The 15,013-nt window shown below is 30.7% G+C and overlaps 1 protein-coding gene across 2 annotated transcripts; it reads right to left on the bottom strand.

Annotated features, from left to right (window-relative positions):
- Positions 1 to 7,295: 7,295 nt before the first annotated feature.
- Positions 7,296 to 12,540, bottom strand: LOC111615690. 2 transcript variants are annotated; one of them, XM_023357120.1, is made up of 3 exons: positions 11,273 to 12,540; positions 11,066 to 11,214; positions 7,296 to 7,892 (listed from the first exon to the last, which is right to left on the bottom strand). In XM_023357120.1, the coding sequence occupies exons 1-3, from the start codon at positions 12,458 to 12,460 to the stop codon at positions 7,406 to 7,408; spliced, it is 1,824 nt and encodes a 607-aa protein (XP_023212888.1). In that variant the 5' UTR covers positions 12,461 to 12,540; the 3' UTR covers positions 7,296 to 7,405. The 2 variants fall into 2 exon arrangements, with proteins under 2 accessions (XP_023212888.1, XP_023212889.1); XM_023357121.1 differs by lacking the exon at positions 7,296 to 7,892 and adding an exon at positions 9,596 to 9,782.
- Between the last annotated feature and the right edge of the window lie 2,473 nt (positions 12,541 to 15,013).

The following is a 15,013-nucleotide window of genomic DNA, read 5'->3' as shown; positions in this document are numbered from 1 at the left end:
ATTAATGAAGGTTTATAATCTGTACATTTATCTTTCTCTGGAAATTGTAGTAATTGGAGTTGGAATTTAGTACTTCGTGTTATGAAAAAACATTTTTTCATTGTACTCTAAAATACTGGTTTATGTTATATTTAAATGATGGTTGTTATTATATTATGAAAAAATTTTCCTTGATATTAGAATAGTAAGAAAGGGTAATCGAGTAAAAATAACACATTGAATATATTCTCTGCATTTCTAATATATAAAAATTAAATTTAATCTGTCGCATTACTAGCCAATAATATGGCCAATTACTGGCCCATTACCAATGGCCATTTTAATCACACAAGCTTTCGTTGCACTAAATATAAAATCAATTTAACAGTCTATCCCAAATATACAAATTTACAATTTACGATTATTCGAAATAATACTATATTTTTGGTCATTTACAAATTTTATATCGAAATACACTTGAAAGTGTTTGACTCAAACATGTTTATCTCAATAATTTTTTTCTTCGAAATTTGTTTATTATCCTGCAATTTCAATATATTATCTGTGTTTATCTCAAATAATTTTCTAAAATCTTTACATCTGAAATTATGGATTTAAGTGTCAATTTCAATTTCAAAGCTCAGTAAAGTAATTGATACTATAAACTGTAGTCGAGAAACATCTCTTGTAATACAGTAGATAGTTGAAATTAACGCAGTTTTTTTTTATTGGCCACAAGTTATAGTCAATCAAAGAAAAGCTGCGTTAATTTGCATTAATTAATACTGTTTTTGGCAACGTGACATGTGAGCGATCTGCCTAGAGGAGATTTTTCCAAGAAGGACTTTCTATAAAAAACTGTCTCCGTATATACGTGTTACTAACGTAAAGAAAACACGGAAAACCCCGTGTTGCCAGCTCGAAGGCGAGGTGAAAAACCACAACCAAATATTAATGCTCAGTGATTTTATCTGTTTGAACTCTGTTGGGTTAAGATTAGAAGTTTGGCTTTTGTCTTATTAGTTGAAAAAAGTCAGCCATTAGAAACTATCGACAAATTGTTTCTGTTAAGATAAGTGAAAAATGTTTTCTTTGTACTTGCTATTATATTAATAAAATACTACACATGCAATCTAACCTGTTACTTTTTACTGTGTACATACCTCTATATCTTTAAACCTGTCTATCTGCAATGTTTTACTTGTCCCCATAGTACTCTCGATAGAGTTTCAATTGTATCTGAATACAGTTCTTAATTGTAACTTTTACTCCACTTTATTTTGCTTTACACTGTGTCTAACTTTGTGTTATCGTGTGAAATTGTTAATTATGATGTTAAGAACGAAGCACATGTATTATTACAGTGATACATGTGCTTCGTTAAAATAGGTCATGCATTACTTTTTTAACATGGAATAATTTATATATTTACACTATCCGTTTAAATAATAAAATTAAGGATGCCTTTAATTTTGAACTGGACTGAGCCTAATGCAAAATCGATAGCGTACAATATTGCAAACGTATATTTAATAAACAAAATTTTTTAATTTATATATATTACAGTCGCTGGCATTTTTATATTCATAAAATTAAAAAAATATATACAAAATTATATGGAACATGGTATCATAAAACTTATAAAATGATTTAAAAATACCAATGCAAAAAATTAAATTATTTCCGCGTCAATTTGAGTCCTTTCGAAGTTATTTGCTTAAAAATAACGCAATTTTAGGCGAAGAACCGCGCACCGCCTCTGTGGCTATTTGTAGTAACAGCAACTGGAGGGTAATTTGAAAATTGAAAAATCCAACTTATACTTTAAAGTTAATATAAAATCTCAGAAGAAAAACCAAACTGCATTATTTTAATATTTTTTCACAATACTGTATTAGCATTTGTTTCTCCGATACGCATATACCCTCTTCGCTGGAGTTACAAATATAAAAGTTTAAAACACAATTGTTGAGAAGTTATTTCATTTCAACTTTTATACTTGTAAATCCAACTGAAGAGCTTTTATTCTTCCAATATGTCTTTCGAGCATATTGGAAGAATAAAAGCTAATATTGTGAAAATATTTAGACTGTTTTTGATGTAGTTAGTCTGGAAATAAATTACTATTGGCTCAAGCGTTTAATACATAAAAAATATTGTTTTTACTTGAAACACAAGGATAAGAAAAAACCGAGGTGAGTGAGAAATGTCATTGTGGTTTTGATACAGGAAACTAAAGCGTAGAAAGAATATGACTAAAAGCCCAAATTAAGTTGATGACTTCAGAACTAAAGTACAGTGAAACCTGCTAATGTGACCACTGAAGGGACCAGGTCAAAGTGGTCATTTTATGTGGGTGGTCACATCAGCAGGTTTTATTGCACTTTATTTAAATTAAATGTGATAAAAGAAAACTACATATTAACATATATAATATGTATGTTTCGTTTTTGGACTTCATATTTCCTATGTAAATTGCTTCATAATTTATACGACGTAGTATGGATGCTGTATAGTACAGTTGTATGTAATTCATAATTTATATACATTTTTTACTACATCAAACATTCTTGGGGTTTCCCTCAAGTTTGCTATAACGACAAGTCACTTTACATTGATATTTTACATCAGTTATTTAGCATCATTTTTGCTTGATCTGTTAAGTAATATCACTTTTTGCAACACTTTTACTTTTTTTATGTAGTATTTGAGCTGTACAGAAAAGCAGGATAGTTTAATAAAACTATGGATGAAACCTGTTTTCCGCCTCATCAAGCAAAATTTGCCTATAATTGTCTCTAAATAAAAATCGATTCCGCTATGTAAATCTGTCCATTCTGAGGGGTGAGAAGAACGAAAATATGAAAACACTAAATAATACGTATCGTAGTGTTTCCTTTTTCTTTCCTACTTTTCAATTGAAAAACATGATCTGAGTGAACTTAAAAATAAGACGAGATATGTTAGCATTACTTATGATTTTTCGAGAATAATCACTTTTTAAAAATTGAAATGTTACTGCTCTACATAATGACAGCGTCGAATAATTATTTCCAAAACTAGACAGAAACTAGCCAGAATATATCCACACAATACAATGATAAAGGGGCTAATCATGTCTTCCATATACAATGGATTGAAGCGAGATGTACCGGTACTTATTTGCTCAGAAATTGGAGTAACATCTTTCACTTTGCTAGCAATGCCCGATTCAAATAATCGAAAACTTCTGCAAATAATTATATTAAAATATAGACGACATTAAAGATATGCAATTCATATAATAATGTTTCCTCTTACATCTTATCGATATCTTTCATCCAAGGGAATCCTTTTCTTATTGCATAAGCAGCTGGAAGTGTGTAGAGAGCATCTTTCGAATATTTAATATCCACGAAATTAAATTGTTTTTCCATTCGTCTTAAGAATTTATAACTACGAATTAATGCAAATTTACTATTTTTCATTTTTTTGATTAACACTTCATCCGAAAAAAAATTATTACGAGATTTTATATAATTTTCTATTGTTTTTGTATTTTCTGATTTTTCTCCCTGGATAAATGAAGTTATGTCCATTATTAAAACTACGTTATAAGTCGTAATATGTAATTTTTGAAATTTCATTTCGCTTACCAAAAAATACGCTTCTCCACCAACTGCGGATCCGCAATCGAAATATCCATTTTGTATATCTTTCACTAATTCGTTGAAGGTGGATGGAACGTATTCGTACACTGGAGAAGTCAGGAAAGATATCAACGTTCCACTGTAACAAGACATCAGTATCGTAACGAATAGTATCCAAATTCCTATTGACAACTTAGATGCAATGCCATTAATTTTACACAAATTAAAACCTATAAAAAACAGCTTATTTAATTAATTTTGTATTTTCATAACGATTCTAGAATTAGATACCAACTTTGCGCGGTGAAAGATGTGTAAAGAAACCAATAAATTTCCTTTCGAGATTGCAGTTTTCCAGATTTGCAAATTGTATGGTCAAATTTCAGGATATGATACAAAAGAAATCCAAAAATAATCATTGTCGCTATTAAAACTACCCATACCTGGAGAATATTATTAATTAGACTTCCAGTTGTTGCAAAGAAAAGGGAATTTAAGACAGAATTTACCTTTGCAGAAAAAGGTTTCACCACAGAATTCCAATTTGATTCTTTTCTTCCTTTTCTAACTATGAATTGTATTGGATGATATACAATGCAATGCGTATATTCGACTTTACCATATGCGTCATGTTGTAGAAACATTGGAATTGGTGCCATGTCGACTTCCTAAACACAAAGGTATTATTTCAAATTATTTTCTCTTATTAGAATGTATTATTAAAGTTAAAATACTTAATAGAAAAAAGTTAATTAGATACCAATGCATAACAGAAATGGTATGTACTCTATATTGTGGATAGTATCTTACGTAACATTGTTTTGCTATTCAATGGGGTCGAGCTGAAATTATGAGTCAAGAGTCAGACACGAAACTTCTATGTAAATCGTTTATCTAAGGCATAAATATTCTTCAGAATGGTATGGCTGTACCTAATTACTCTCTCATTCAGGGTCATCAAGAAAGGGAAAACTGAGATTTTTTCTAGAGATTTTTTAATAATAGAAATTGTCTTTTGAAATATCCTCTAAAAACTCTTTATAATAATTTTTATTAATAATATTATACGTTTTTAATTTTTTCAAGCAAACAGAGCGAAAGCTCTCTTGATGGCCCTGCTTGTGTTCAACCGATTGGAAAAATGTATGAATAAAAGTTTCCATAAATTGTCGAAAGATGACATATCATTTCAATAAAATATCAGATTATATAACACAGAATATAGGATTTCTAATATTTCACTTGAATAGCTTCTATGTGAAATGACTAAATCGTCATTATCAAGCCGCTATTGAGGTTGCTGAATCTGTATTCGTTTCAAATTTTCCAAAAATGACAGAATAATTCTACACGTAAAGATATTAACGTTCTAAAATTAAAATCATATGATGCCATCAAGGAAATACGATGCAGAAAACATGGACATACAGATAAAAGTAATTCAGAAATTGTCTGATGTTTCAAGACGAAGTACTTGAGAAGATTAAATCAGACAAAGCAGGTATAAACAATACTGAAATTGACCGAGAGTTATTTATTGTGACATGGTCGCAACGCCGAGTTGCAATTTTTAATTTACTTAATTTAATATACATGCTCTTCACCTCAAATTAATAGTGTCTTTTCCCTGTATATCATACTTTTCCCGATAACAACAGAGACGTGCCGGTCATCCATGTAACTCTATTCAGGGGAAAATATTTAAATTGACATCACGTAATTTCCCGAAGTTCGTACAGTCGACCCCCCTATAAGATCATTGATTTTTCCGTTTTATCTGAATTCCATGTTGTACGAGTCACTTAGATTTTACAAATATGTGAGCCGTTCACAGCCCGGCACACGTATTTGTAAAATCTAAGTGACTCGTACATGTAATTCAGATAAAACGGAAAAATCAATGATCTTATAGGGGGGTCGACTGTATACAGTTAATCGAGGTTTATTGTCCCTAAGCTTTCATCTCTGGTTTAGACCTTCAGTTGTCTAACATCGTTCTCGAGATTAAGGTATGACAGACGAACAGACAGTCGAAAGACAACGGAAATCTATTGGTCTATAATTTTGTCAAATTGCAGCGCAATCTAACAGAGGAATATGCATAGAAACAGAAAGAGAAACTTGTTCACACTTTTTTTTTTATTTACATCATGAATTTAAAAAATTATTTAAAACATTCTAAATAAATAAATAATTCAAAGTATATTTTTCATAACCTTTCTAATTACAGTTCCAATCATTCCGGTCCAAGTTCCATTTTTTTCTAGACGTCCAAATTCCTTTGGTAAAGGTTTGACTAGTTCGTATCTATAGAGAAAAGCATTATTTTCACATACACTTTTCGTAATTGTCTGCAGATTATATGCATTTTAGAAGTTTATATAGGGTGGTCATAATTAAAGTTAGGAAATGATGCATAATATGAGATACTTTAAATTAATGAATTACTTTTACGGTATTGCTTTATAACATATAACCAGCAATATATAGCGTAATATACAGTGCATTCGTTAAGTCCCTTCGCAGTGGGCAGGAAATAGGAGGAGCTTCTACGAAGTAGTAATACCCCGAACTTACGCGATAGGTGGGACCGAGCGATAACCGCATAAGTCGGGATATAATTTCGCATATACATACATCCAAATAATTTTTAATTGGGGCCGGNGCCATAGAAATTTAATCCAGATAAAGACAAACTGTTTTTTAAATAATTTATTAACTTTAACACTACATAAAGTATGCTATACAATTTTACTTGATTCAGTATAGTGAGAAATAATATTTGGGATGAAATAATTTTGCATTTTTGACATGAGAAATTACATTCACATTGACTCTACATATTTTGGTAATTTATATAATATTCCGTATTATCAAAAGAAGAATATAAATGAAGATTTATTGATGGCCTAATAACCTGTCCTTTGTTTATATAGGTTTAAAATGTCGCTAACATGTCTTTCTTTTAGCCCCATGTCATCACTATTCACTATCACTGTCAATATCTAACAGTACTGTCTGAACTCTTGCCATCCTACAATTACCTATTTTATTTGTCAATATCTAACTCATTATCCTCTAATCATATCTAAGTTATTATGTGCAAATATGTTGTCTAAATAGTTGGAATTTCCTCGTTCTATATTTGAAATCCAAGAACTAAATTTACTGACTTTTAATCCCCCTCTCTAAAACAGTATTTATAAGCAGTCCTTTAAAAAAAACAAAAGCAATATATGAGTTAAAAACGAGAAAATTTCATATATTAAAAAGAATTTCAAATGTTTACAGCTGACTCTCCCTATGCTCCAGCCAAACTTATGACTATGCGCGATCAAAGCGCTGGAAGTGGCAGAAATATTTATTAAACCAGCATAGTAGCATTAGAGCTATTGGCAGCTCAAGCACCATCGACTCTGGTTTAACCCAATCATCGGGCTTTACGGCAATTATTTTAAAATAATTACTAAATAATTTGTCACTCGAGAGAGATATTCAGCACCATATTTTATTAGATTTAACATTTATAATAAATTAAATAAGTTATAAAATTCTGGAAGAAACATTAAACCTTATTATATTGTTTAAAAAATTTAGAAAATTATTTTTATTAACTTAAATACAGTACTCGGTTTTACCACAAATAGTAATTGGGTATTACATGAAATCTTATGAAATTTTATTTAATTTTAAAGTTTTATACCGAAAAATTTATTTAATTTCAATTACTTTTAATGCAGTTTATATATATTTAACGTTTAAAGTGAAAGATTTCCATAGAATCAGTTACACAACGTTTAAATTTTGGTTTCATTTTCTCTGAGCATTAATTTGATAGACAGAGCTTTGTTCAGGGGTTTGCAATATGTTCTATTCTTTGATAACGGTGATATTCCCGAATTCAAATCGTAATTTCTTAGTAAAGGAAGGGAAATCGTTGTAGAATAATCAGTTCTCATAGGTATACCATTAGATATAATGGAAACGACAACTAATTCTTCGTGATAGAGTTCGTCCAGCATCTTCCTGATGACTTCAATGGGCACAGTTGGGAATAAGGTAACCAATCGCCATACACAACGTTCGTAATTCGGTTTGTCGATTTTCAGTTCATTTAATGCAGTTTCTCTCTGAAAATCTCGGTACATCTTTCTTTCCACCATCTTCATCTTTCGCGATTTCCCATATATCATTATGCAAACGAGCAAACTGTATATACAAAAATATGCAAATTTTTTAAATTTAGACGAGCCACTTTCTTCTTTTAATGGCGATTTCTTCTCTCTAGAAATTTACACGTAAAAATTTTTTTACACATTTAAAATATGAAAATAATTCTCCAAATTTCTATAATTGTTCATCAAAATATATGAAATTCTATATTAAAAATAATTAGTATAATATTTAAATTTTAAAAATTAATAAATTCATTAAATTTCATTAGTTTCAGTCGATATGTCGCGGGTAATTTTGAAAATTTGATATCGTAGCATTGATGCATTAGTATTTTCCAAGTAAATGTAGATTAGTAAATTAATTAAAATTAAAATAAATCCGTCGTATCAATTGATCCGAAAGCTTTTTATCTTTCCAAAATTAATATAATATTTTAATACTGTTTTTTAGTTTATACATATAAAGAAATTTTTGTAATTATATTATATTAGCGGATGAGCTTGGCATTGCTCAGGCAAAAATAACAACAGCAAAGATTAGAATTATTAAATTATTTTGTACTTCTAACCCTTCTACTATATTATATTATAGTATTTGATTTATAATTACAAAGGTTATCTTACGTAACGGTTTATCACACCGAGTGTCCAATCTAACACATGGCCCTTATTTAGGTATTACCAACGTGAAGAAAACCCGGAAAACTGCACGTTGCCAGCCCGTTGGCCATGCCCAAACCAATGACAAACTACACATTATCTAGGTAATTTGAGAAATAGAACAATTTTACCAACTTTAACGGATCACCCTAGTTAATCTGCAAATTAGCTAGGTAATGTACACATTAACGACTTTCGAGCTTTTGCGGTAACATATATATACAATAAGAAAACAAAGAAACATCCTTACATATATATAAAGAAAAGGAAGAAAATATATGAGAGATAGTAATTTATTTTTGAATGAATGAGGAATAAATAGGGAAGGATGATATACGATTCTTTATTACCTTTTCCTATAAACCTGGAATTTCTTTGAATTTCTGCATCTTTTTTAATTAAGAACCTCTACGTAAACTTATATAAGTTATACTTTCATAATATAGCTGGCATTTTAACATAAATTCATCAATATAAAACGAAGGGCGTAATTGGTTGCTAGAAAAATATTCTAAAGAGAAATAAATGTCGTAAAGAGAGCCATTCTCATCCCCATAAATTGAGTCTTAAAGTGAGCTTACGTTCCTCGAAATTGTTTTATTTCTATGACACTAATAATGAATATCCACAGAAATAAAATAAAACGTATACTTGATCATAAAAGTGTGTAAAAGTGAGCGGTCGTAAAGAGAGATCTACTACTTGTACACAAAGTATTAAACTGACATATAGAAATTTATTTATACATGAAATTTTAAGTAAGTAAATGCTGCACTTTTACAAAAAGAGCAAAAAAAATTAAAATTCTGTTTTAATTACAAAACACTAAGTTTTAATTATGTTGTTCACGATTGGAAACGTAAAGGAAGAACATCTGTTACGGCTGGCAAGTAGCAACAATGAAAGTTATGGAAAGTACGAGTAATTAACCTACTAAAAAATTATCTTCATCTAATGTTAAATATTTACTGTTAGGTGTGTAAAAATCGTGTAAAATCACCACGATATTAATTACACTGCGTGGAACTTTCTGATGTTTACACGTCGAAAGACCGACAAATTTCCAACGAGCGGAGGTGTAAAACTACACGAAATAATGAAATTTCTGGATCATTTCTCTAATTTAATACTACGATTACAAGATATTTAGCGCAACGACCTCGTTTTATTTCACCTTTGCTAGGTTATTTGCCTTTAGAATTGCGTGTTTCTGTGTCATATGTCACTGCATTGATAAGTAATACACTTCGCTTTTCTACCAGAAAAATTAAATGTATTTTTACCTTCCACGTGCCTAATTTGAACCCCAATTGGCTCTAAAATATTTGATCTCCGCTTCCTGTAATCGAAAATAATGTTATTTACCAGCAAAATTAAGTAATTGAGAAATACAATACATGAGAAACGTAGAATATTAAGGTGATATTTTTTCTCACTCACGTAATTTGGTTTTTTTATCGGAAGTATGTTGACTAAACTACAGAATTTTTCTTATACTTATGATAAATATTACGTTATTATTAAAATAAAGGATATATGAATGTGTCCTACATAACGTGAGAAAGTGTTAATATGTTACTGTGCTAAGCTTGTTCATTCATTATATGTTAGTGTGTTACGATAGGAAATCCGCTGGAACTTTGTCTCCACTAAACATAGTTTCACTTTATTCCGCTTTATTTTTATTTAAGAAATAGGTAAGTGAAATTTAATTTTTGTATATACAGTATCTAGATTTGTTACGCTTTACTTAATGCTAACAATAAGGTGTTAAGTGTATAGATTTACTGTACAGTATATAGAATTATTTAAGTAATTATTACGGTAATTTTAATTAATAAAATTGTTTAAAATTGCATTTAATTAACTTAAGTTTTATATAATTAATTATTAAGTAGTGGAAGTTAATTAGGTTATGTAAATGATCTCCTTATAAGACATTTACAAAACTGTGATCTACTGTAAAAAATCATTCTAAAACATTAAAGTGATGCTTATTAAAGAATAAATATATAATTATTTTTAAGTTATGAGGTAATATATTAGTTTTTTATTTACTAAAAATGGCTCATACCAATACAAACAAGCGGTTTTCAACCCTGTTTTTTATTCGCGTACCACCTGAGCCTTCTATGTATAGTATTGTAGCACTAATAGATCCTTTCTGCGTACCAACCAGTGGTACACGTACAGTACAAGTATGTGCTAAATACTAATTACACGGTTCATATCTATCTATTTTAAGTACAATTTTACTGTTTATATTCTCTTATTATGAATTACCAGTTGCCTCATGTAGTAGTTAATAATAAAATATGCAAATCGTGAGGTCTAAAAGTGTGAAGGTCGTGAAGCGCACGCTTTCAACCCTATCCTTTTATAATGGAAACAGAGGTGAAATTAATACCAAGAATATTGTTTAGATTTTTTAAAAAACGTGTTAACGTAGTTAATTCCGTGTTTTTTTTTAGAATGTTTAGTTTAATCGCTAAGAAGCAAGTTAATATGCTTAAAGAATTAAAGTATTACATAGAATATTAATAATAATAATTGATTGGTATTCAAGTGATAACTATAATAATAATAGGTATAATTATAGAATATTCTTCTATATATACTTACGAATCAAATTGAGTGATGTTGATGAACAGTCTTTTCAATTTTTTTCTAAAGGAATTTATGTATTTATGTTCATTATAAAAATAGAAAAAATCGCAAATATTTTTGCTCTTGTACACACGACAGTCGTTTATGTTTGTCCTCTTGCACTTCTAAATTAATAAAATCGATTTTAAATTATTTTAAATTAAATTATTTATGTACACGTACCTTAGTTTCCTGCTTCGAACACGACTCTTCGCGTAGTTTCCTACCGTTGCAACGTTTAATGGACGAGGATTTTTGGAGTTTCAAGCAATACCTGGTACAAAATTTGAATCTCGATCGTATCTTAAAATTTCTCTCGAGCCGATTGTGGGGTCGATATCTGTTTAAACAGCTTATAAATTTACTTAATAATCTCTCGTTTTCGTGCGATAAACACTCGTCAACACCAGCAAAGCATTGTCTGTCGTCTCTTTTGCAAACTCTTCTCGATGCATAAATTATGCACGAAGAATAGTAAATGGAGAATTTATCAGCAAAAAGTGCTCTCGATGCACTCAGTACTTTATATTTATTAAAAATATTGAAACTAAGAGCAATCATTTTTGTATTTGCAGTATTGTCGATATCGTTTCTACCAATGGTCTTAAAAGGGTATAACGGAGATTTCATACTGGTAAAGAGTGTTAATTTAGATAATTTAAGGCTTTTATTGTCATTTTTGCCAATATCTTGTTTACCGAAGACTCGGTCAGTTAAAATAGAATGGAATATCACGTGTTTAAATAATGATGCCAAGTTACGATTTAGGTCATTAAATACAGAAACATCGGCAATTATCTCCATGTTGTGTTTATTAATTCTATTGAGATTTCTGCTCCAGCCAATTTTTAAATTCGTCCACCTTTCAGAATAGTCAATTTTGTTAATATATTCACTTATTACGTCTGTTCTTCTGTATATAATTGCATTAAAATCGGTAATCTTCAGGTAATTTGAGCATGGTTCTAGTATGTATGTTTCCTCTGCCATGTGGATGATGCTCTGAAAGACTTGGCCATTGAAAAATCCTAAGACGGAGGAGTTCGGATGCCCTAATAACCATCCACTATAGAATTTAATCCCAAAATTATCCAGTTTATCTACCGCAGCTTTGTTTTTATAGTGGATGTGTACGGTGGCACTTCTATCGATTACCGAATTCTCTGTGGGTCGAGCAATTATACGAAAATATGTATCGTACGCAGAAAACTTTAGATCCAAGCGCGTGTAATTGAATCTATGTTTAGGTAAACGTAGAAATTCGTACCTTTTTAAATTGCTAAAGGTATATTTTTTGATCTCCTCGTAACTACACGCCTCCGAAAACAAGGAAATTGTAACCAGGTTCAGTAAGAAAATGGTAAGCATCATTCAAATTAAACGTAAATCAAATATTTTAAAATAAAACGCTAAGGTTCGAATTTAAACGAATAATTCCTTTCGAAATTAGAATTTCAATATTAAAATTAAATCTATTAATTCGAATTATTTTTTAATTTTAATGAAATAAATTATTTAATTTCATCTCTAGATGGCGTAAAAATTTAATTAGTTGGCGTATTAAATTTGATTTACGGAGGTATTTACATTTCACTGTTGTTATATTAATAATTTCTAAAATACCCTCGTTGTCAGAAAAAAGTTATGCATCAAGAGTTTCCTGGGAAATAACGATACAATTTAAAAGAACCATAAGTACTGGAGGAATTCCTGTTGCTTGGAAACATACGGCGATACAAAGAACACGGAGATACGCAAGCCATCCTCTGAGATATGCCCACAGATATTGCACGTGCCACTCCACAGTGTGTGACAACGTGTGAGAGACGTTCCTGAGAAACCCTAATGGATGGTCGTGCATAATCTCACTGGAAAATGGCTGTTTGCAGCTGTGCCTCTAAGTGCAAAGGCCATTCTCCTTCGCACGGATCGATGATTAGATCTTTATCAGACTGCCGCTTGTCTTTGCTTCCTACTGTCTTGCTTGATCTTGCAACATCTCCAAACAAAAAAAAAAAACACTGAAAATTATGAAAACAGTTGTTTATAGCTAGAGGTTCTGTTATTTTATTTTATTTCTACTTTTCCGGATGAAGGAAGGAATAGTGATCCATAAATGACCCCAAGATTTTTACATTTTTGGATTCTGGACACCTTGAAATGTCGAAAAATGCAAAAAACTCGGGGATAATTTTTATATTTATGGATGTTAGGGTATATGGTGAGGCACGATTTTATTTACCCTATTGAAAGCTTAATAACTCCTATGCTTTTTGTCAACAATTTATGAAATTTTGCAGGGAAGTTTGTGTATTAGGGAGATTGATACTTTTAAATTTTGGTGATTAAAGGTCGAGGAGGTGGGGAGATAAGGGAATCATAAGTAGAGTCGGACTTCATGACGACTTTATAATTTTTTATAAAATACATCCCCCATCCCTACCCTCAAGGTTGGTTGATTGATGTTTTATGGCGCAAGGGCCACATAGGCCAAGCTGCGCCATAAAACAACCCATACCCTCAAAGTTAAGCTTTTTGTCATTTTATAATAGTTAAAAAATATGATATTTTATTTTAAGAATTTTTATAATAGATGGTGCCACCAAATGCCGCCGGGAAAGTTAAGCAACTCGTTGCTGCATTTTTTAAAATTACAAATGAAATCCATAAATAGAATCGTTTGTCTATGATTAACGATGTTAAATGAAATCTTTCCTCGTTTATTCTTCGTTTCGCAAGAGGGAAAATCTCATAACAAGAGAATGGAAATTCCCATAAAGAAAAATAAATGAAGAAAAAAGAATAAAGACAAAACTGAAAATGATGCGATTTTCATTACTCTCTCATTAATAAACGCTATAAATAATTTATACAAAGCTCTTGTGCCTTAAAAATTTCATAATAGTTAAATGAATTACACTTTAATGCTGTTTATCGGCTGTAATAAATTTCATCTACAGTATATTATATTTAATAACTTATTAATAATTATAGAACGTTATCAATGTCCTTCGCTTTTGTAATTAATTTGTGTCGTTCAGATAATATTAACAATAAAAATATCGATGTTTTTTGTTAGTTTACCTTGAATCGCCATATAATTTAGTAGTTATTGATCACGAGCCAAATTTTTTTTTTTTAATTCTTTGCCAAGTTTGAACCTGGACTTTCAATATCTTAATATTTCTTCCAAAGATTTCTTAACACTACATCATTCGTGGCATTTGCATAAATTATATATCTGTATATGTGTATATATATTTATAATATGTATAATTATTTATGTATATGTGAGATATGCCGGGGGCTATGGGGGTTCTCTATTAAACACTTAATCGGCACGGGTTGTTATAACCCGACCTCTGTGTCGTTGGATGACTAGGAGGGTAAATTGTCGAGTGGGGAGTGCGTTGATAAGTCGATAGGTGTCCGTGTGTCTAATAGATAGGAAACAGATTTAACATAACAAAATAAAAGTTTATTCTATAACTAACGCTAGGATACAAGAGGATCTACAGATCTTTATACGGTTATTCTGTTGATTAATTACACAAGGACAGCGACTAAATTCTAAGCTCTGTCGCTTGTCCTAATTTCTATATCGAGAGAGAGTTTACAAAGTTTCTAGCCCTAATATATATATAATACCTCTCAGTCGTAATGGAGAGTTGTAGGCGACGATCGTTACTTTCTGGAAGAGTCGGAGCCGTTGCAATGTCTTCCAATCGGTGTCTTCTCCTTGGGCTGAATCGAGTCCGTTGAATGGAGGTCCGGGAGACGAAATGGCCACTATCACGAAATATAACTCTCAGTTCGATCGCCCCGAGCTTCCGGTGGCTGTCGCTTTTATACGATTGTCGCGGGAAATGATCACATGATCGTCCGTTGTTGACGATGCCGGTGCATTCTTTGACAGTTATGTGT

Source organism: Centruroides sculpturatus, unplaced genomic scaffold (genome assembly GCF_000671375.1).
Source record: "Centruroides sculpturatus isolate CEXI.00-Female unplaced genomic scaffold, Cexi_2.0 scaffold2445, whole genome shotgun sequence".
NCBI lineage: Eukaryota > Metazoa > Arthropoda > Arachnida > Scorpiones > Buthidae > Centruroides > Centruroides sculpturatus.
This window is presented reverse-complemented; position numbering and strand designations above follow the sequence as displayed.

Coding starts and splice junctions, on each gene's coding strand:
- LOC111615690 (XM_023357120.1), bottom strand. CDS start 12,460: ATGATGCTTACCATTTTCTTACTGAACCTGGTTACAATTTCCTTGTTT. Junction 11,215..11,272: donor GTTCGAAGCAGGAAACTAAG/GTACGTGTACAT, acceptor TTATTAATTTAG/AAGTGCAAGAGGACAAACAT. Junction 7,893..11,065: donor AACATCACTCAATTTGATTC/GTAAGTATATAT, acceptor GTAAATTTCTAG/AGAGAAGAAATCGCCATTAA.